We start from the raw sequence: 23,284 nt of genomic DNA on the forward strand, positions 1-23,284 counted from the left end.
GTTACAGATCATGAATCCAGGACTGGAAAGAAATAATATAGAAATACCATGGAGCAAATTACCCTTAAATTAAGAGGGAATTAAGTATTACATGAAAGAAGTGGTTTCATTATGTAAAACAAACAAACAGTATGTGCCTGAACTTATCATGATGATTATATAAATTACATAATTAATGTGTATTTGGTATATTCAAAAGGTTTTTTTAATTATTAGTTTTCTAATTTTTGTTTTTATATGTATGTATATGTAAATCTGTATTTTCTTTTCTTTCTTATCTTAACATTTGCATTTTCATAAAAGGTAACCTTTAAGCTTGCGTGTATTGTTATAGATATTGTCTTTTCAGTTTTTATATTGTTTTTATAAGATGACGGTAGAAAGGTCAGGTAAAAATAGAAAATCATTAGTTATCTAGACATACTTTGTTTTTTTTTCCAATATAAAATCAATAAGGATAGTTCACAGCAAAGCAAACATCATTATTTGAATACTGTATGTAAATATCACAAAAAGACAATTAGAGTTGAAATCTCACTTCATATCTGCTACTAATTCTATAAAATTTAAAATATGATCATGTACAAAACTTTTTTCCCTTTAAATTAAGACAATATGTTAAATAACCTTGTATATTTAAATAAATTGAACAGTATTATCACTTTTTTCATAATCATGTAGCACTGAGTGTCAGTATTCCTCCTCGCAGTATCTCATATAACAAGTCATATTTTAGCATACATTATGTTTTGTTAATGTCTAATTAGGCTGTGAAAGTGAAGGAGCTGTAATTTAAAGAGCTACAAGTAAATCTACTAATGATGAAGCCATTTCTCCGAGGTTTCAATGGGAGGAGGTCAAGTCCCTTCACTATTGATCTGTCTGTCTTCTCCTGCGTGTCTCTCCGCAACACATTTTTTCAACCCATCTCGCTCTCCTTCCATGGATATTCATGAGTCAACAGAGTGAACTTACAGTCCTCTCACCAGCAGAGATTAACGGAGGTGTTAGGAGCTCGGAGAGGCTTCGGGGATGAATGCAAATGTTTGGAATCATTAGTTGCCGTCAGTGAGGTGCTGATCTGTTCTTGTCAAAACCCCAGCTCGGCAAGACAAGTGTCAAATCCCCAATCTGCTATTAATGCTGTTGTTCTTACATGCAATCCTTTGTTACTCTCTTTTTTTCAGGTAAACATCACAGATCACTTTGGCTGTGGTCAAATAATCATAAAGTATACAGATCTGTCAGTGGTTTATACTGGAAGAAAAAAGTCTTTCTCCGACTGCACCAGTGAAATCATTTTGCAGTGACATGTTTTGCAGCTTGTTTTGTACATTCTCATTGCATTACATGATGCTCATCAGCTTCTGCTTTTTTTATTTTGCATTCAGTGGCAGTTTTTTTCCACACAGCTGCAATCGTTTACAAAAACTGAAAAAGAGCACAAACATGCCAGGAAGGATTTTTGTTTTTACATTTTTAGGTCATGGTAAAAACCTAAAAATGTAAAATAGTGATATTTAATGTAGAAAGACAGTGAGGAGGTATTACACTAAGCATTTCATTTGTTGATTATTTTAAGAGATTTGTGGCGAAGATGGTTTGTTAGAATGTTTATTTATAAAGTTTATGTATTTATTATTAACTAATGTAGCTAAGCTACAGCTAATTCTTCCATGTAAACTCTGTATTTGAAACTATTAAATCAGACCCTGTTGTTTTGCAGATAATACGCCTTAAATTCCATTATAGGGATCATTAAAGATGCTAGGCATTGCAATTTCTTACAAGTGATCAATGATTTACATGTCAGTGATGTTAGTCCAACATGTGTTTGTCTAGATACGGGAGAGTTTCTACAGGTATTCAGAATTCAGTTTCCTTTCACTTTATTGCAGTGTGTTTCTGCAGCCACATACAGCCAGAGGATGTACAGATGTCAGCTGTAGCTACCTAACAACAGATTCCAACTGTGTGTGTATGTGTGTGTTTCACTCCTGCCATCTACACATTAATGAAGTGGAAATATGCTCCTTAAGTTGAAATATTTTCAACTGGAGCCTCAATTGGCGCCTTTTTCATGTCCACACTGGCGTCAGTACAGATTAGATGTGGTAAGAGGAAAACTTCCACAGAATCTAAACTGGCTTTGAACTAAAAATTTGCTTTCAGTCTTGCAGCAGTGTTCATATATGCTCTTTTATTTCACAAAACAGAGCTCTGTGAAGTCTTTATGTGAATAAAAAAGTGGCTCATTTTAGTTTATGTGTTCTAGGATGTATCTGATCTCACCACTTGCTGCACACACTACAGTGATTTTTCTGTGAGAAACATAAACCTGAGAATTTCCTTTGATTGGCTAATAAAAAAGGAGTTTACATCACTCATTACTTTAAACTTTGGAGCCTCTTCAGTCTGACAAAAAGCAAAAGCACCATGAAGCAACTTCCCATTGTCTGTTCTTTAAAATAGACAGTGGAAGCTAAGGCCACATATTGCTTCTCCATCAAGGTGTTATGGTGGTCCCTGATGCCTCCAGTGTACGTGTAGGATTTTGCAGCATAGGAGTCATAGAAAGACAACTTTTGCTTAACAGTTATTAAGTTGTTGCTGGTCACACGTGACAATTACAGGATAATGGTAAATGCTAAAATATAGTGTAACTGGGCTTTCAGACTTGAAACAGCACTTTGTTTAAATAAAAACATCAAAGGGCTGTCTTAGTGAAGGTTTGTTGCTTCATGAACCAACATAGGATCCTGGGGCCAGCTTCCACACAGATCACAAATCATGACAGTGTCATGCAAATTTCAGAAAAAATTGAATTTACAGTGTGGATCGCAAAGGGTTTGTTTAGTGAAACATGTCACAGTGCGCGGGAGGAAATGATCTCATGTTGAAAACTGGCCCTCTGAAGGCCAGTCTGGGGGCTAATCAGATGCTGCACAGTGGTTTTATAATCATCTTAGACAATATTTTGCAAATCTGGAAAGCTATCACAGCATCAGAATATTTTCCCCCTTTCTGTGCAGTCACGAGGTAAACAGCAGAGTTATGACGTTCCTGTTACAAAGTAATCTACGTAGCTAGTTAGTGAATATACTCAAAAACAGACACAGACAGCAGCCAGGCAAATGGTCCTGTCTGCACTACAACGGGTGTCTGCATAGGGATGTGCAGAAGAAGCACTCGGTCATTTGGGAAATGGGAAATGGGAAATGTGCAGTCCCTCGCAGAAATGGTTAGAAATTTAGGTTACGGATACGGGGACGCAGAACATTCTTTTAAGACAGACTTAACCCGTCCTTTAAACAGTAACAAAAAAAGAGATGAGTCATCAATTCTGAAAAGTGACTCATTGTGTAAGTTACACCAACCCAATCGCCAGAACAAAACATTGGCATTGAATGTTTCTGCAAACCACAGATACATTGAATGTCTATGTTTCAATGTTGGCCATTATCCATTGAATAATGATGTTTTATGATGTGACAACGCTGTGGTTAAGGTCTGGTTAGGTTTAGGCACAAAGACCACTTGGTTAAGGTTAGGGAAAGATCATGGTTTGGGTTAAAATAAAATAAAAAATAAAATAAAAACAGCTGCAAATGTCCTGACACCTCGATAAAAACACCCGCTTTTGTCAGTTGAAACGGGAAGCAGGCATTGGTTTCGAGGTGGTCTCGAACCATGCTCGCCAACTTTCTGCCAACAAACTTCCTAACAATCCCCTCCTCCTAATAAGAAAGGCAGCTCATATAAATCTTCTGTGAACTACGTCACTTTAGAAATGTTGAGATGATACGAATTGTTGAAATGTTAATATGCTACGTATTACACGTGTTGAAACATAGATATTCAAGGTTTCTGTGGTTTGCAGAAATGTACAATGCCAACATTTTATTCTGGCGACCGGGCTGGTTACACTGCATATCCAAAGTTTGCTAACATTAGCCATGAGCTACTGGTCATACCAGACCAATTAAGGTCGTAGCAGCAAAAAGCCCTGAGTTCTGCTGCTACAACAGGGAGTGTTTCTTTACCAATGAATTCAACTTTCAGTTTTTAAGAGGAAGAATGTGTTATTTCTTCTCTCAAAACTTACACTCACTCACTTTAACCAATGTATTATAATTGCTGCTGTAACGCTACCAATACTACTAAACACCAATGCATCATCTTGATGGAGAAGCACAATTCAGCTTTCAGAATACAATATGTGTGAACACAGCATTACTCTGAATAATGCAGACTATTACAAAGAAGCTTCAGTGACATCACACATAAAAGTTTACTGTCAGCAACCAAGATAAATAAGTCCACCTTTGAGTTTCCAACTTTCAAGTACACAAAGAAACAGACTTCTTATTAAAATCTGTGAGCAGTTGAGACAGCAGTGTTGAGATGAATCAGCAGGAAAACTTTGGCTCAATTAATCATTTGAAGTCATTAATACACACACACACACACACACACACAGTGCTCAAATGCTTTATGTGAATTCTTCAAACAGGCCATTAGATGATTTGAATTGTTTTGTAATTTTGACTTTGCCACCTTTCTGCCTGCCTGTCCAATCAGAGAGGTGTTGACTCACTTTCAATTTCCTGTTTCTTCTTCTTCTTGTGTTGCAGTATGATCTACTCCTTGGTTACCTCATAACAACTGATTTATCAGCAACTGGAGAGAAACAAAACAGCCTCTGGATACACAGACTGCCGCTTTCTTTGTCTAGAATTAAGCGCTTGCACAAAAAGACAAGACATTTCATAGTAGAGAAAGAAAAACATTTTATTTGCTGTGAAGCCAAACAATGAACATGTTGGGGGGGGGGGGGGGTCACAGCTTCTTTTCTGCCTCGTCCCCCAAAGAGGAACGAATGCTCGACTGTATATAAAAACTGAAGACTAAATCCACTGTTTACAGTTTGACTGGTCATAGCGAGACCTGAGTTAATCACTGCCTGGCCAACGTTTGTACCACACACACACACATACACATACACATACACACACACACATACACACACATAGACCAACACACATACACATCCACAGGCTCCTCTGGAATGGTACCGTACTTACTGTACAGTAGCAGTGCCGGTAGCCCAGAGGACGAAGAGCACAGTAGCGTTTGCACAGTTTGTCTCAGGCACAGCATGGTGAAGCACTGTCCAGCCCAGCACAGCTCACCGGCCCGCAGTCATTCCTCCTCGGCGCCTCACCGACCGTAGCTTCACCGGTGAGTCAGAAACGAGGGATAGATGGACGAACAGACGGACGGATCACACTGTACAGAAACAAGAAAAATGCTTGGGGGGAAGCAGAGAGCTCTCTCTATTTTCTCCCGAACAGCACATACAGTACAGTCCATGGCCTGTGGGCTTTTCTTTACATTAACATTATGTGAATGGCTTTAGTGACGTGTGCATTTTGGTGTATTCTTTAACAAAAGGCATTTCTAATTGAATTATGGAGGTATTCTATACAGCAAATGCCTTCTTAGTGTTGTCCTCGTGTCGTTCTATTGTGGGAAACTTTTCTAAAACTCAAAACTAAAGGCATAAAAACTGAAACCTGTCAGAGCTTTTATAGTAGAGGAGCACACATTCTTTGCACAAATAGTGTCTTTGATCTTGCACAATATTCGCAATATTTGGCTATATATTAGAGATAATTTATGATAGTCTAGCCACACAGGTGAAGGTCTTCCAACATTTAAAGAACTAGCCAGCCCTGTTTGAACATGGGGGAACAATGTGAATCTTTTCTAGCTCTATTTACACAATGGACCAAAATGTTGTCTTTTCAGTATGAAAATGGATTTATTTATGTCTAGCCTATTTGTGAGATATCGATGGCTTGCCTACATGATTTATCTGAAACTAAACATTATCTTCCAGTTAGACCACACCACCAGGAGAGAGACTACAAGAGTATTGAACAAAGCAGAAGACGAGAAAGGTGCCTAGCATTAGTCTGTCTTTCTCTCTGAAATCAAAGCAGATGGTAGCAGATGATGCAAGCTTCACCTTCATTCATACAATTTGCACCAAACGTGCTTGCAAAGAATATTTGAAATGATTACCAGAAAGAAAGTTGCTTCTTTCCACAGAAAGGTTAGACGTCAGGCTCAGCAGCATCTCTGCAGCTGGAAGGAAACTCAAGAGTCTTGCTTACAGGCACTTCAGCAGGGCAGGTGCTTTCCAATATATGGGCTTAGACCTGCCTCCTCCATGTGTAGCGCAGTTTTCTAACCATCAGGCCACTCTCTTCAGATCTTCACCATCATCTTCGTAACTCAAGGAGCAGATAGGAATGCCCGATTCTTGTTGTTTTCTCTTATTCTAATTCAAGCATTTTCTATCCTTACTGTGTATGTGACCAACCAAGTTGAATTTAGATATTGTTTATGAAATAAAGTATTTTAAAATCAAAGACTTGGTGTTTATGTACATTTCCGCTCATCATACTTTCTCATACATCATGTTTGTTCAGGAGGTGCAGAATCGCCACAGGGGAACATGAAGCATTGAGGTGGGGGTAGGAGGATATACAGGTATATTATTGTATCATCTACATAGAAAGTTCTTACTGTAGCTTTTAAGACAGGATCTGTTTATGTCGATCGGTCAGTCATAAAAATAACACAGAACAGGACCGCACCTCGTGCCATACAGTCTTGGCCAGGTATAAGCAGGTGGGCACACATGTGCTAATCATGGTAATCCATGATACCCGGTTAAACTGCACCTCTTCATTGTAATTATCACAACCCAAATTCACAATATGCAGCATGCACTGTCAGGGAAACAGAGCTCCATGTCTTTAAAGATGATCACTGTCAGCAAAATCAAGGGAAATTATGCGTAACAAATATACGTACAACTTTTCTTAGACACAGTAAAGTAAAAGCCCTGCTTCCTGAAATGAAGAACGATGTAGCTCATGTCCACTTGGGCTGAGCTCTTTGTGCAGGACATAAAACATTAATTATATGATTTCATCTTATAATGAAGGCTCAAGATGCCCAGGCCTATAGAGTACACTTACAAGATATTATGTCATAAATTTGAGCGGCAGAATCAGCCATAGCTGTCTTAAAGTCCTCTTTCTTGAATTTGTCCAGTCTAACACATTATATCCACTTTTATCTAAAAAAGATTTCCTCAAACATTTTTTGTTTGTTGTTTTGTTGTTAACACCTCAGTGTAATTGTTTATTTTATGAATGAATGCTACTGTTTACTCTTTGTGTGTGTGTGTGTGTGTGTGTGTGTGTGTGCAGGTGAGCAAGAGGGTGTCCAAGCTGTGGCAGACAGACGATGACAGCTTGGTGACAGCCTGTCTTCCCAGTATGCACCTGGGTGCTCTCCACATCACTGCCATATATTTCATCATAACCAAACCAGACACACACTGCTGACCTTTTGGCCCCTCATCATGTGTGTGTACATGTGTGTATGTGAAGACACTGGCAGTGATGTATTTGGATTAGTCTCCCTCCCGTACCTCCTCCTCTCGCCTCCCTCTGTTTCTCTTCTCTTCCCCAAATCCTCACCAGCATCCAGCTCTCCTCTTAAAGCTGCGAAATGACATTGAGCTCTTGTCCTGCGGCTCCGGCACACTGTGCTCAGCCGTCTGGAACCTGAGATTTGTCTGTAAAACTCTGTTTCTTCAACTTTTCACAGCAAGGGAGCCAATTTTAATCCTGCTCTGCATGGGACTGAAGCTCACACATGCATATTGCTACTTGTCCCATGTGGAGGCCCAGCAGAAACCGGCTCTGTGATTCGGTTCAAACATATAGTTTTCCAAAGTGTGCAAATAGGTCAATGAATCAAATTGTGTACAATGGACTGACATGGGACACAGGAGAGCTGCACTCATTCTAGGGTAGCTTGAGATCCTGCAGGTTTTCTTTTCAACCAAACTCAACAAGGTATCTGAGCTTCTTAAGGTCCTCCTCTCTGGCTGCAGAAGATCAAATCAGTGAATTCTTCTTGTAATTGGCAGCTTCTTGGTCACACTGGAGACTCACCATGGTAGGTGAGCTGGCACAACCAGACCTTGGTCTCATCAAGCTCAAGGCCATTTGGAGAAATTCAAACCTAACAGGCCTAGTTGGTTAGAAAAGGTTAAAGATGCAGTGGACTGACATTATACTTTGAAGTGAGACTCTGACTTTTAAGTAATAATACATTCTTCCTCTTACAAATATACAAGAAGACACATCATTTGCTAATGTAATACAACATACAACATTGCTGTCTTTATAATTCTTCTCTGTGTTACTGTCAAAATATCTCAAATCTGTCAAATCTGTTGTCTTTAAAACTGCATTAATTGTTTTCTTTTGGCCACTTGGGAGCAGCAAAGCAAGCTGTATACAAAACATTGACATATTATTGCCTTGTAAAGTTCAGATGGCATCATCTATTGACAAAAGTCGTATGGCCACCTGTAAATTTTAAATCAGATATTCACTCTCACTCTCATTAGCTGATAAATGCTCCACTATGTCCACCAGCGAGTTACTAACTTTGTCTGTCTGCTGATATTGTTTAGTGCAGGTTTAAATGAGCATTCATGTGAAAACAGTCATTTCTAATTCATTTCCAAGAGCCTTCAGAAGGTACAGTTTCATAAAATCTTCCAATACACCAACAACCTCAATCGTCTTCATAATGTTGAAAAAGCACATAGATCTTGTGATTCTTTGAAAAAATACAAGTTATGATTCATCTTCATTCTTCCCTTAGAAAGGTTGTTACTCTTGATGTTGTCCTAAAACAACATTAGGTCCAGTGTCTGGCTTTGTGACTGTGTATTTAAGAGCCACTGAGTCAGCCTGTCTGTTCTTTGAGTACTGTCCACTGACTCAGCCACTTTGTCCCCAAACTATCTCTCCGCTCTAATGCCATCTGAACACTTCACAGAGAGCTGGATTCTCATTTACCACCTTATCGCAAAAACCTCTGTCCTCCTCTTTTTTCTTTTTTCTTTCTTTCTTTTTTTTTTATTTTGCTTTCACTGCATGTCCCTCACCTTCCTTCACTAGCCTCCCCGGTGATCCTTTTATCCTCAGACACAGAGAGGGGGCGAGGGAGGGAGGTGGGTGTGACAGAGGCAGCTAAGCATTATGTGCTTTGACATGTGTGGTTGTGCCATCCTGCAGTGCTATATGGGCAATGTGTCACCCTGTCTATGTGCCACTGGTAAGACAGGGAGATGATTTCACCTGCATTCAGCTGTGTTTACACCACACACCACTACTGAAATACTTTAAGTTTATTCAACCAAACAGTTGTTTTCTCAATTCTCAAAAAAAGCCTTTCTTTGAATCGTGTGGGCATTTTGCTGAAGTTAATGTGATTATGTACAAACAATTCATAAGTCCACTGATGACTGATTTGTCAAAATTTAAACAAAGCCCTATAAATTTATCCTAATTATAGTATAAGTTCTGTTTGTGTATTTAATGACTGTGAATTCAAAAATTAAAAAAAAAAAAAAGGACAAAAATTTCACAAACTCCCTCCAAGACTTATAATGTCTGAATCCTCACGAGCTGTCCAAATCTCAAACAACAAATCAAATAAAAATAGTTCATTTTTATTCAAGTTGAGTGGTGAAACAAGCCAGCATTGGCAACAATACATCCACTGAATTTCACATCATCTTTAAGTAATGTAGGCTGTCAGCGCTGAACTGCACTTGACCTACCTGCAGAAGGCACTCCAAGCGTTCCCACCATGCATCTCTGTCAGGCCAGAGCTGCTGTCACTGTCAAACTGACATCAGTGACTCAGGACTGTGTCAGTCAAACAGTGTGAGATGTTTGTTGTGCCCTCTTTGGTTGAATTGTACATTAAACAGGCACATTTGACAACTATGAAATATGCGATGTCAGATATGCATTATAACTAGGCTAGATCGCAATCTACACATCACAAATGATTAAAACCTGGTTAATCTGCACCATCACTTATTGAAGAAAACCAGCCCAGTAATATATTCAACTCACTCTCCTGGAGCTACTCTCTAATAACATTCTGTCTTCCAGATGTGTGTTCATAAAAGAGAGGATTGATTAGAGTATAATACAAGAGGAGCGAGTTCATTATGAATACCTTCACAGCACCATTGATCTATCTGCCAAACGCCATGAAGAAGAAAAATGGGCATCATGGCATCCTGCAGCAGGTGTTTTCTATTGTACTCTGGAATCCTCCCAACACTAAATAACATTCACTGGTGTTCCACAGATCACCTTAATGGCAGCCTAATGATGTTCATTATGTTCATGAATAGTTTTATCTCATGTTCCTACTGTGTTGTGTACTGTAGTTTTATGCAAACATTGTGAAAGTGACCCGTACACACAGTTTAGTGGCATGACAGTAGCTCTATTCTATCCAATCACAGCCAAACAACATCATTGATTAAAAATGTTTTTACACGCAATTTATAACCTACAATCTATAAACACAAATAAATCATCATCCATAACTTTAATGAGTCTAACATGAATGAAAACAGCTCATGGACATTAGGATCATTCTTGTTCTTATTCCCCCACAGGGACCAATAGAAAATGTCTGCACTAACACCATTTGTTCCCATAAATTCCATATTTAATGGGGTATAAATGTATAAATGTCAATAAAAAACAATTGAAAACAGAAAATAAAACAGTCTGGATGATTTCTCACTATTTCTGGTGCCAGTGTAAATCAGAATACAGATATTTTTCTAAACTAATCATATACATTTAGCAGCTTTGCACTACACCTCTACACTCCAGTGCAGAACAGCAAATTATTGGTTATGTACAGTTTATATTAATATTAGGGCTAAGTCAAAGCTGCACCAATAAATATTTTTATGTAAACAATGCATTGCATGACTATGTGTAATGTGAAAGGAGTCGTTGGTATGTACTCACAGAGAACTATCACACAACTCTTCAATCCCTCAGCTTTAATGTGCTTAACTTTTTAGCATCTTTTAGCTCATTTTTTGTTTTTACAGCTTGCAGCTTTGTACATATTGTATACTTGCCCAGCAACAAACTGCAAACTGGTGAACACAGTGGAGCATTTAGCAGCTAAAGAGACAGATATTTCCCTCAGCAGTTGGTGGAGACTAAAACAGAGATAAAATAGTGAATGTTGGACTTACATCTGTCAGGTGGCCAGCAACATGACTCCAATTGATGTTTTTTTCTCTGTCTCTGCTGGGTGTGTAAATGTGCAGCTCTTAACATGGTGGCCATGACATTTTTATAATATATCAATTTTGTGTTTATAACTTGTGCTGTCCCCAAGTGGCTAAAAAATGTTGAGTTGAGTTTTGATTTGGGGTTGGCGTTAGAAGAAGAAATTGGTCTGGTTAAGGCTATCAAATCAAAGCTTTACCATTTTCTCACCAGGTAACCTATTCTGTTTTCTATTACACCCAACCAGGTCACTGCCACACACTCACTGAACCTGCAGAGAATAATAGAGCTTAATACACTGACATAAGGCAGTCAAAAAGGAAAGACTTATGGCTCCTTCCACTGTTATGTTGGATAAAACTGCAAATGAAGCCATCTCTAAAGAGCACTTCTACCTTCACAGCCTCTGGCAAAGCCACTCCAGTGATACAGAAGAATCAGCCTTTACTGCCATTTGTATGACTCCGACTCCCCTCTTGTTTTAACGCAGCAGAGAGTGTTTTAGTGAGTCTCTCTGAGGAGTTTGTGGGCACAGATAAGCACTATTTTACACCACAGGTGTTGAGGTGTATGTTGATGAATCTGGGTTCAGATATTGGATGGGTTCCCCATCAGGGCCAGTAATGATCCATCCGGCAATCAGAGAAAGGTAAGGTGTGAGCATAGTGCTATAAGTGCTATAAGTTAAGGTCTTGAGCGTGTCTCTTTCTTTAGGAGAATTGGCGTTTTGCTGTAGCAAGGCCAAAAAACCCTTCTGTTTAGCAGTAATAGCGTCAATTTTTAATAATCATTGATTTTTTGTAGCAAAATAACGCAGAAGACACCAAATGCCTAGTAATAGACTGTATTTAAAAGCTGCTGAGACTTAAGTATGTATAATATTATACTGATCTGATGAGTTAATCTTGGCCTTCTCATTACTACTACATTCAGCAGTGATGCTGTTGGAGCCATTGTTTTGCAAGTCACTAGTCAGGCATTCTGCAGCTTCTTGCACCCGCTGTTGTCAAGTCAAATCTTCATTTAAAATGTAAAGTCAACACTAACAAGAGACTGACTTTTCACCCAGTGCATCATGGGAAAGAGCAGCTAGTGATGGAAATAAAGCAACCTAAAAATACACTGATTTATTCATGTAGTTAATGGGAGTAATGCATGCAACCAAGTGTGAACAAGCTACCTAACACCTGTTTGTGCTTCTAACACTACTTCATTAATTATTCATGGACCTTTTGTCAGTTGTTTCTGTTATGATTTGAATTTTTTTACTAGGGTGAAAATGGCTTTATGACACATAAATATGGCCATATGTGAAAAAAACATCAACAAAAGTGTCCGGAAAATCCCCATCTTGGTGGAAATTATTCTGTAAGCATCAACACCTTAACGGTTACAAGATTTTGTTACAAGTGACAAAGTTGTTGCCAGCAACAATTCCAATCTCCAATGAAAGCAGCTTAAAATCACATTAATGCCCTCCAAATAACATAATTTACAGCACAGTCCTGAGTGTGCCGTCACAGTGTAAGGGGAAGAAATATCAAAGCATCTATGATGATGATGTGAACCTTGGTCTCCGGTACCAGAGTCCTGCATCTTGTATGCCTGCCATCCACCCTGACCTCCTCCCTCTTACTTCAGTACAATATATAATGCAGCGCTACATTCATCCATGAAACATTGCCTGTGAACATAATCCAGGAAGTTATTATGTTTATCATAATTGGGACAAGAATTTAGTTATATATAAATGTAATTACTAGAAAACAGGGTTGTCTTGAGGATTTTCAGTATGGAAGAAATGGTAATGTGTGTTATTTCCTATTTTCTAAAAAATGGAATATCTTCTCACAGAATGGATATGTATGCTCTCTTCTCGCAGTAAACAACCACTTTTTTCTCTCATCTTTCTCTTATGCCACAATCACAATAAATCAAAAGCACATTAAACTAAGTGCTGCAGAGGATCCAGTAGTAATCCAGTACAGTTTGAACACAAGACTGAATATCTTTGTATACACTGCAGCTGCCCGCAGTCTTCCTCTTCATGTATAAGTCAGAAGGTTCAAGTCCAGCATGAAGTTATGAGTCATTTGTGTTAAAGTCAACCTCGAGATTAAAGATTTTCATAGTTCTGGTTTTGTTTTTGGTCAAGTCCAGTCTGAAGTCATTAAATTCATGAATCAAATCTAACTTGAGTCTCAGTCGTGTGAATCCACCGCTCTGATGCACAGTAACCTGTTTTGATTCTCCGTGTTTCTTGTAATTAATCACAGACAATATTCAAGTTCACCATTATCAATGTAAAGAAAACTAATTATTTGCTCACATTACAACGTAAAGATAATATAATATCGTCATTTGGGTTTTTTTAAACACACATTTCGTCGCCTTTGTGTCCTTGAAGTCATGTTAACACAACACATAAAAAAGTAGAAGATAAAATCAAGTCTATATTTGTGGCAGTTAGATGTTCACACAACAGTGGCATACAACAGCATCAATATACAGCATACAATACATTTTTGTTTTGCACTGTGTGGTCTACTGTGAGGTTTTTTTCATTCAACCATATCTCAGATGCAGTTAAAGAGCCTGGAAAAAATAGATCATTGACCTTGACTAGTTTGTTAAACTACAATTAAGGTCAAGAATTCACTTTTTAATGATCCAGTTTGACACGGATGATTTGCACTTGTCAAGGAATCTGAAATTTGAAAAGTCAGACTGCCAGTTTTCTTTTTCTTTTTTGATTTTTTAGTAATCATATTGATCGCAGTTGTAGGTAAACATAAAAAATGAATGTATTTTTTTCATCAGGCCTGTAGGCAGACTGTATTATTAATGTAAGGGGCAAACTTAACATACATTTACCTTGTGCTTCATATAAATAATTCAAACAACTCCAAAGCTGTCATCATTACAAATACCTTGAGAATTTAACACACTTAGAATAGAAAACAAGACACTGTGGTTTTACACGCTAGCTTAAGTACTTTAGCTTTTTCTTGATGTTCTGTTCTCAAGTCTAGATTAGATTGACTATATTTTTTTCTTCAAATACCTGATTAGACTAGTATATTTTGGGACAAAATGTCATCCCAAAATGAGTAGACAAAATGAACAATCATTCAACAATCATGAAACATCAGCCTCGCTAGATTTGGCAATTTTTAAGACCCCTTAAGCGACTTTTTTTTTTTTCAAAAAAGCAGCTAGAGACATGTCTAGCGATTTTTTGGACAGCTCTTAACTCCTCACCTGGAAGGGAGTCACCAGTACTTCTTAGTGAATGTGCACTAATGTGGCTCTCTGGACTGACTGTGTTCAGTGGGTGGGACAAAGCAGCAGCACGTTCAGTCGACCAATCATCAGCCAGACAGAGACATGAATGAGCTGTGAATGTGAATACCTAATGACTGATCACTGATCCCCACTGATCCCCTACAGTTTGATTTTGTTTCATCAAAATACACAGTTAACAATAGAATGAATGAATACACTTATTCCAGTACATGATAATCTCTCTATTCATAATACTTCAGTGAGAGTCAGTACAACAGCCTGTGAAACAGTTTTTTAATATTAGAGGTAGATTTAGATGCACATTGAGGAGCTGCTTGAAAAAATAGCTAACGATATAGCTAGTTACAGTCAGTCAACTTAATTTTCTTTAGATTTTTTAAAATCTTGTATGCATGTATATATAAATACATTGTGACATCATATATATGAAAAAAAGCACATGACTTCATCTTGCGACATCTTCCTGAAGGCTTTAGCTACTTCCCACTGAAAGTAGTTGGCAACACTGCTCATGACACATGAAACTATATTGCAGTGGGAATACATCCTTGTCCATTAAACCAATCAACAATGGACTGATTAAAAAGTCAAACCGGTTCTTTGTTCAGCAGCAAATTGAGGGCACTTTTTACATTTTATGCACAAGTTTAGATTCAGGAATTGGGCTTTGTGTTAGAATTACACTTTACAGATTGGTTACAATCAATGAAGAACCTTGGAAGTAGTGATTCACGTGTATGAGCAATGCACATGTGAATGTTCTGTAGCTTGGTTAGACACAGATGCCGGGCTCTCTGTGGGAGTGCTAATTACCAAAGATATGTTCTCCTTGACGCTGAGCTGACCTTCAACACTGTTGCATTAACCACTAGGCTGCCAGAGCTCACACAAGCACCCACACACTCTCTGACACACACATACTGCTGAGAAAAACTGTTACTCCCTGACTATGACAGAGGAGCTGTTTGTCCATGGCCTTTCACTCATAAACAGCTTTAGACATGAGGTCATTCCTCTCCATCTGCCTCTAGCTCAAGGCTGAGCGCTAAAGGTGCAGTGGAGAGAGAAATGGGCGAAGGATAATGCTGAAGATGTAATCTGTCACAGAGTAGCAATAACTGTGTTAGCAAAAAAAAATCCTCCTTCAGAAATTATTTAGAGGTTGGGTCATTGGGTCAAGACTATGTGTAATGTGAAAGTGCTTACTCACAGAGAGGAATGCATCTTTACTATTACTTTGGTCTCATCACTTTCATCAACCTCTTTTTCAGATGCAGCATTTAGCTGTTTTAAGTTAAAAAGCTGTGATAAACTCTCTCTACACTGCCTAGAAGCAAACAGCAGAGAGACCAAGTTAGCAACTAGCTGGTGAATATAGTGGACCATTTGCTATAGTGGATATTTTGCTATGGAGTTGGTGAAGATCAATGGAGCAAAAGGGAGACTGAATATTAGAATTATATTTGTCAGATGGCCACATGACACCAAATGAATGCTAATGTTGTTCCTGGTCTTCTTGTGCACTTTAGTATCAGTGTAATGAAAATGATACATAACATTATCCAGAAATTGCATTTGTGTTTTAAAATTGGCATTTAGCATTAGCATTTATTTGACTGACTAATAGACAGACTATCTAGCTCTGAAGCAGTGGTTCCCAACTGACAAGGCACAGTCCAAAGGTAGGCACTATACCAATGGGTCCATTTTCAGTTGATCATGAATTTGTGGATCAACTTTGAAATAGAGAAAAAAAACTTGTGAAATTAAGGGAATTTACAGAACCAAGCTTTCATTTTTAAGTACCGTTTTCCTGCTTCCTAGTAATAGTAGTATGTATAGTAGCATGTCAAAACATGCAACTTTATAGAACAAATAACCAATCGATCCCGGTCAGTCATGTGAGTCATGTCAGTCAGTTGACTGGGTGTTATGTTGGTTGAGTGTGGACTGCAACCTGATGTCTAAGGGAAAATGTGACCCCTGAGCCTGGACCATTTGGGAACCACAGCTCTAAAGTAGACATAATAATAATAATAATCATGATAACAATAACAATAAAAATAATACATTTTTACCAATATCACAAAACACTAGTGGTGAGGAGTACAAGGTGGAGTCTTTGCAAATAAAAACATAAAGCGTATCTTTCTCCTACATTGGTTCTAAGTTTATGCACCTAGTTTTTATTTTGTAGTGTATTAAAATATCAGCTAGACAAATGGCGGACAGAGCAGTCAAACAGGGGGTGGTGAGTAGTATCCTAAGGATGATCTTTACTTGGGAATAAAATACATTAAACTAGCGTGGAAAAAACAAAGCTTTGTGATCTTCTTCCAAATCTTTCTGTGTTTGCCTGATTTCAGCTGTTCATTAACTACCATTAAGAAACCAACATGTTTCATGTTTTACCCAACATTAACTGTCATCATGGCACATAACATATACACATTTCACAGGTGGTATGAATAGAGTTGCAGCTGAGGGGGTGGAACCCTTCCAATAATTCAATTATCCACTTAAGTGTAGAAAACAGATCAGACCTCTAACAGATGGACCAAAACCACATACCGTAATACTCACAGGCTATTGAAAATTAGGTGAAACACAATGGAAAAACTCTTCATAAAGCAAGTCTAGCTGTGAGAGGGTGGTTTGAACCTTGTCGATATGGTTATAGAGTCTTTTTTTTTTAATCTAAGACCTTCTTAAAATGTACAGAAGAATTAAGGGGGGGGGGGGGGGGGGGGGGTTCACCTTGACCTTGGAAAAGTTTGACCAGTATCCCAAAGAATTATGTTCATAATGGGCAATTCTGCACTTCACCTTATATCTACAGAAGGTCAACTCAGGAGGTAGTAGGTAGCGTAGTAGGTAAGTAGGTAGTGCGCCTTTAATGTAGTGAGGTTTTTGACAGTAAGGCTGAGAATGAAAACTGACATTGAAAGTTCATTCTTGACGTTGGAAACAATAGTTGGAAAAATATTTTTATCTTATCACACAGTCTTCCTCAGCAGATGGAGGAAATGGAAATTTGCTCCATCTATCATCATAATAACAACTGAGCCCAATCACAACTGGGCGAGTCCATCTGTTGAGGAAGATCTTATGATACAGTCAAAAGCTCCAGAGCGGTTACTGAACGGACAGATGTGGTGAGACTGTTTTACCAAATACTGTTTTACAGTAAACTTTACAATCATGAAGTCCTAGGAAATATGGAGATTTGAACATGACATGACAACTGGGCAAACTCCATCTGCTGAGAAAGATTGTGTGATATAATTGAAACTTCCAGAACAGCTAAAGGGACCTTGATTAAGATTGTTTTGCCAATCAGTTTTACAAACATTGGCATTCAATGTAAATATATTGTCATTCAATGTAATTTGGATAATGATCTTGTCAGTAGGGGTTTAATATTTGTAACTCAGTGTTCACTTACTGGCTTTTTAAGGAGCTCTCAACTGCATCTTTTCTCAGTTTTTTTGAATGTCAAAATCTCCAGAAAAAGCTAGTAAGTGAAACTTGAGTTAAGATTATTTCCCCAAAAGTACAAAAGAGGTTTCAGGGAACAGTTATAAAAGAAATGTTTGAAATGTCTGATTGATGACAGTAAATAAGTTAGATTGCAATCATTTATGGTGTTTTTTATTTTATTTTCAGGATAATGATGGATTTATTTGTATGTTTTGGTGACTGTTGTCCTGTTGTCTTGTTTGCATCATGAACTCACTAAAGTTCTTCACAACTTTTATTGTAATGACAGTAAAATGATCTCTAAGATTTTCACAGCATTATTTTTCATCCTTACTCATCATGTCAAATTTGAGCAAAACAGTATCAAGAAATGAAAAGTGTAAGGATTTAACAAAGCACTAACACTTGTTGAGGAGCATATGGAGCTACTAGGTGTCTTTAAGTCACGTTAAGAAAATGAGAAAACCAAAAGAACTGACACTAAACTTTCAGATGTAAGCAAAGGACTGGTGTGAAAGTTGTTTTTACTTGTATTCCCACAGCAGCACAGCTGACTACAATCTTGCTGAACTCTGCTTTATTTTGAGTTGTAAAAGAAAGATGCTAAAATTACAGCTCAATGTGTGTGTGTCTCTCATTCATGCAGTACTCTGTGGATGTGGGTGAATGTGTTGTGGAGGTTGTGTTTACTTGTTAACAAAGAGTCCCGGGGCTGAATCAGACACTGGGGCTCCCGAAATAGACCCCACAACCCACAAGGATGCAGTTCTCCCTCTGTGTGTGTGTGTGTGTGTTTGTGTCCTCCTGCAGAGCCAGTGGGGAGGATAGAGAAAGGTGAACTGCTGTAGTTTACACTGCAACAACTGTGATTTCTTGGATCAGTGGGAAAAATCCCTCTGGGGAAAGTGATGGACAAACAATAACCTCTTTCTCCACCTCCCATGAGAAATTTCACCTCCAGTTACTCCCATGTAGCTGCTGTGTGCTGTCACCAGCTGAAGATTATAGTTCTATCTCACACAGGCTCCACCCTCTACTGGACTCTATGGGTAATACTCTCTTCCAATCACACGTACACAATCACCCACTGAAATTTGCATGTACATAGATGGCCAATCAGGATGTATCACAGTATATAAGGCAGCACTTTGCTGCCCCTTTCATCTTTCTCACTTCAGCAACGGTGTATCTGCTCTGCATCTTAGGGTGTGTTGGGCATTTTGCTGGTGTCTTCACAGCAAAACACTCCCCTTTCATTAAAATAAAATACAAATTGCTAACAGAGCAAGTTCCCACACCCTCCCTAACAGACGTTAACGGTGAATGTTTGTTTGGTGGCTTATTCAACAAACTAAGCTGCAGGACAAGACGTGTGTTTATGTTTATAAGTTATCATCAAGTTCTGATGATGTGGACACAGGCTGTTGTTTCTTTCACTACCATGTTTAAAGGAGGAAGGTATCATGACTCATATTGCAATTTAATTTAACAACTGAGCATTTCTTTTTTCTTTCTTTTTTTTCTGCTGATCTGAAAAATGATCCAATCCGTGACTCAAATCCGTGATACGATCCGAACCATGAGTTTTGTGATCCATTGCACCCCTAGTTTTCACATGCGCCATGGCCACGGAGGCTGCTTTACGCTCAGTGAGGCAGACTGAAGGCATGTCACAGCAGGGCAAACATTCATCACGCTCTGCCTACTGTACCCATAGAGTCTAGTAGAGGGAGGAGCCTGTGTGAGATGGAATGATGGTTACAATATTGTAAGCCTAGTTCTATAAGCACAGACGGAGCCCTATGAGGGGATATAGTTCTATTATACTTGATGACTGTGAAACACTGGTAATTGCTGTAGTGGCACACTTCAGAGTCCATATACAGGCCAGACTAGACCTCATGTGAAAGTGAAAGATTCAGCCCTATGAAAAACATCACAGCAGAGGCGTTTACACAGACTTTACACTGGTTGATTTGAATATCTGGAGCGTTTAGTTTAGTTTGGTTCATTCGAGTGGAGCAGTTGTGTGGAAGGCACAAACGCATACATACTGTACAATACACACAAACACAGTAAATTTACCACCAGACAGGGCACTGAGATTTTCTTTTCTTTATCCCTCTCTATTTTTGTCTTCTATCTCTCTCCTTCTTTCACAGTCTCACTTCCTCTCTCTTTCTTAAATACACACATACACACACTCATACCTTCTCTATCCCCCACTGGCTTCATGTCTAGCATGCCAACCTTTCATCTGTTTATGCAGGATAAGGACACCGTAACTAATAAAAATGGAATCCGTGAAGCAGACGCACACGCACTATTTACATGTGTGGTGAAAAATGCACACAGATATACATAGACACAAACACATACAGTCTCTGGAGGAAATCTTCAGTGGCAGAATTTCATTTCCTTTGAGCTTTACATCTGTTCCTAGGTAACCTATTTTTGATGGGGATTTGAATGTGTGTGTGTGGATATGTGTGTGTGTGTGTTTGTAATGACTCAATGACTCTCTTACAGTATGAGTGTTTACATTATGAGCCAGACTTCAACATTTACTAAGACACCAGGTTGACAAGCTGTGGGTTACATGTAGACTGTGATGTGGGATTACAGTACTCTGATCACAGCAACACGGAAAAGGCAAAGCAAAGCTTTGATTGGGCTACTCAGACATGTCTTCATTTGACATGTGACTAGCACTACACATGTTCTAGGACACCTTTTCAAACCTTCATCAGCAGATGGACTTTGTTCAGTTGTCATGGGGATGGATCTGTCGACATATTAGATTGATGTTATGATTTCAATGCAAAGCAAACTCTGGAAAAAAGCCAGTAAGTGGACATTGAGTTGGGATTGTATTGTCAAAGAACCATGTTGATGAAACATTGTATGACTCAATAATGGCAAACAATTTGCTATTTTTTTCCTTTTTATAATAAGTGTAATTTAGCCATGAAGTCAAAGTTAGCCTGATAATAAGACTGAAATGCCATTTTGTTTCAATTCAGTCTTCAGCTGATATCGTGTTCATTAAGCTCATTTCTTGCTGCAAGTGAAGCTTATTTTGCTTTGTTTTTCAGTTTAAATGGAAGCTGCAGTGGCAGTTGCTAGGAGCAATTAATGTTTTTCACATTAATCAAAGAACTATATTTAAAAATGCATCAATCAAGTACTAAAGATTCAAATAAAATGAGTTCAACCTTGAGAGCATGAAATAATTGCAAAATCTGATGGCCTTTGCCTATTATCCTAGATTATGAGAAAACATGTTTGTGTAGTTGACAGTTGACATAAATTCCTATTTTTCAGTGTAGAATTGAAAGTTTGAACAAGATAATGTCAATGGAAATAAAGTCAGAGGGTCACCAAAACTTCTTGTCAAGATTATAAATACCTAAGCAAAATTCATGACAATTATCACACAGTCTTCATCACTCAGTTGTCACAGAAAAGAATCTGTAAATATGTGAGCTCAGTAGCAGTTGAATACCTTGTGATATGACTGAAAGCTCCAGAAGATCTAGTAAGTGAACCTTGGGTTGGGATTTGTCAAACTACTTTTTCCAAGCTTAGACTTTCAGGGTTAAAGGATAAGGCTGGAGATTTTCTATATTTTTCTTATTGTCAACAAATCTCATGGGCAAAGCCAAACCAACAATGAACTCATCCTACTTACAAGTATTGTGTGTGTGTCCGAAGCCTGATATATCTTATTCCTCCGTGTTTTAAACCAAAAACTATTAAAAAGATGTCAATGAGCCACACCACTGTGTGACATGTTCATTCCTCCCTGAAGACAATGGTTACCGCAGCTTGTTTAAAATAGGCTCTAAAGAATAAAAACAGTGACAAGATAACCCTCAGGAGAACGGTTCCTAGTACGGCAGACACCGCTGCGCATGCACGGGAACATGGTTCTGTTTACAGAGCTTCACTAGCTTGTTTTGCTACATATCACAACCTCTTCACTTTGTACTAGTTCTTTCATAAATGTATAATATAGTACAAAGTCAAAAGGTTGTGTTACTTGTAACTGGCATGAGTTCATTGTTGGTTTGGCTCTGCACATGAGAGTTGCTGACAGTAAGAAAAATACGAAAAATTGCCAGCCAAATCATTTAACTTTAAAGCCAACATGACATCATAACAGCTGCTGAGTTAGCATGTCAACAGATCCGTCTCTATTACAACTGAGCGAAAGCTAGCAGGCGGAGCTTGAGTTGAGATTGTTTTGTCAAATTAGAAACTATTAACTATGAAAGTTTGTTACAGTTGATGTAAAAGTTCAAAGACACACATGTTGATATAATATTACAAACTTTAAATAGAGGCTGATACCGGTTCCTATGAATGTAATATTATTGCTTTTCATATTATGTAAATTAAAGTTGATAGTTAGAATAGATTCTTTAATTATGCATCCTGAAACACACACACACACACAGAGACACATTATGCCACTGTGCCATTGTGAATTACCATGAGTGGATTTAATATTAGAAGTGTGTTTGTGTGGCTGTATGCCAGGATATTATTATATTTTGTATGGCTGTGCTGTTCATGTTGTGTGTTGCTGTTGATTTACCACGGTCAGGAGATCATTTGTACAGATATAACACTTAGCAGAACCTAACTGCAGTATTACTTCATCTATCATCTACTCAGTGTGTTTATAGAGATACTGTCTGGTTCCAATGAAGACAATGGCACTCAGTGTTGCATTGAGCATGTTTGTGTATCTCTGCACTGATATGTACAGTACAAACATGTGTGTACATCTCTGGGCACACTGGTGTACATGCTTGAGTCAGGCGGGCTGAGTGTGAAGTGAAATGCAGCCTCTGGGAAGACTAAAATAACAAGAACATTCAGACTTGTACTGTCTGCATACACACACACACACACACACACACACACACACACACACACACACACAGAAATAGCTGGGTGACAATAAAGCCTGGACATCTCTTAGAGAGGAAGCTGCTTACACCGCACAGTGTCTTTCCCCTAATGTGTGTATGTGTTACAGAGATAGAGGGGTGGAAATTAGAGAAAGGAGTGTGTCAGTATAAAAATTGAGTGTTTCAGTTCATCAGTTTAGTAGTTATAAATGTACGCACACATACACATACACACATACACACACTAAACGTACAGTACCTGTACTTCTAAAACTACTGGAAACACATTTAATTAATCTTCATTAGTCTTCTCTTGAATGTGTTCTGAACATTTTCTCTTTTTTGCTTCTCAAATGGGAG

At 38.3% G+C, this 23,284-nt stretch overlaps 1 protein-coding gene across 1 annotated transcript in view; it reads left to right on the forward strand.

The window, feature by feature from the left end:
* Nucleotides 1-6,378, forward strand: part of cnih3 (cornichon family AMPA receptor auxiliary protein 3) — a 90,823-nt gene extending 84,445 nt beyond the window's left edge. Inside the window, exon 6 of the mRNA XM_042391083.1 lies at nt 4,635-6,378. Coding sequence (XP_042247017.1) covers nt 4,635-4,662 — 28 coding nt within the window. The 3' untranslated portion in view covers nt 4,663-6,378. The remainder of the gene's footprint in view (nt 1-4,634) is intronic.
* Nucleotides 6,379-23,284: the final 16,906 nt, after the last annotated feature.

Source organism: Thunnus maccoyii, chromosome 17, assembly GCF_910596095.1.
Source record: "Thunnus maccoyii chromosome 17, fThuMac1.1, whole genome shotgun sequence".
NCBI lineage: Eukaryota > Metazoa > Chordata > Actinopteri > Scombriformes > Scombridae > Thunnus > Thunnus maccoyii.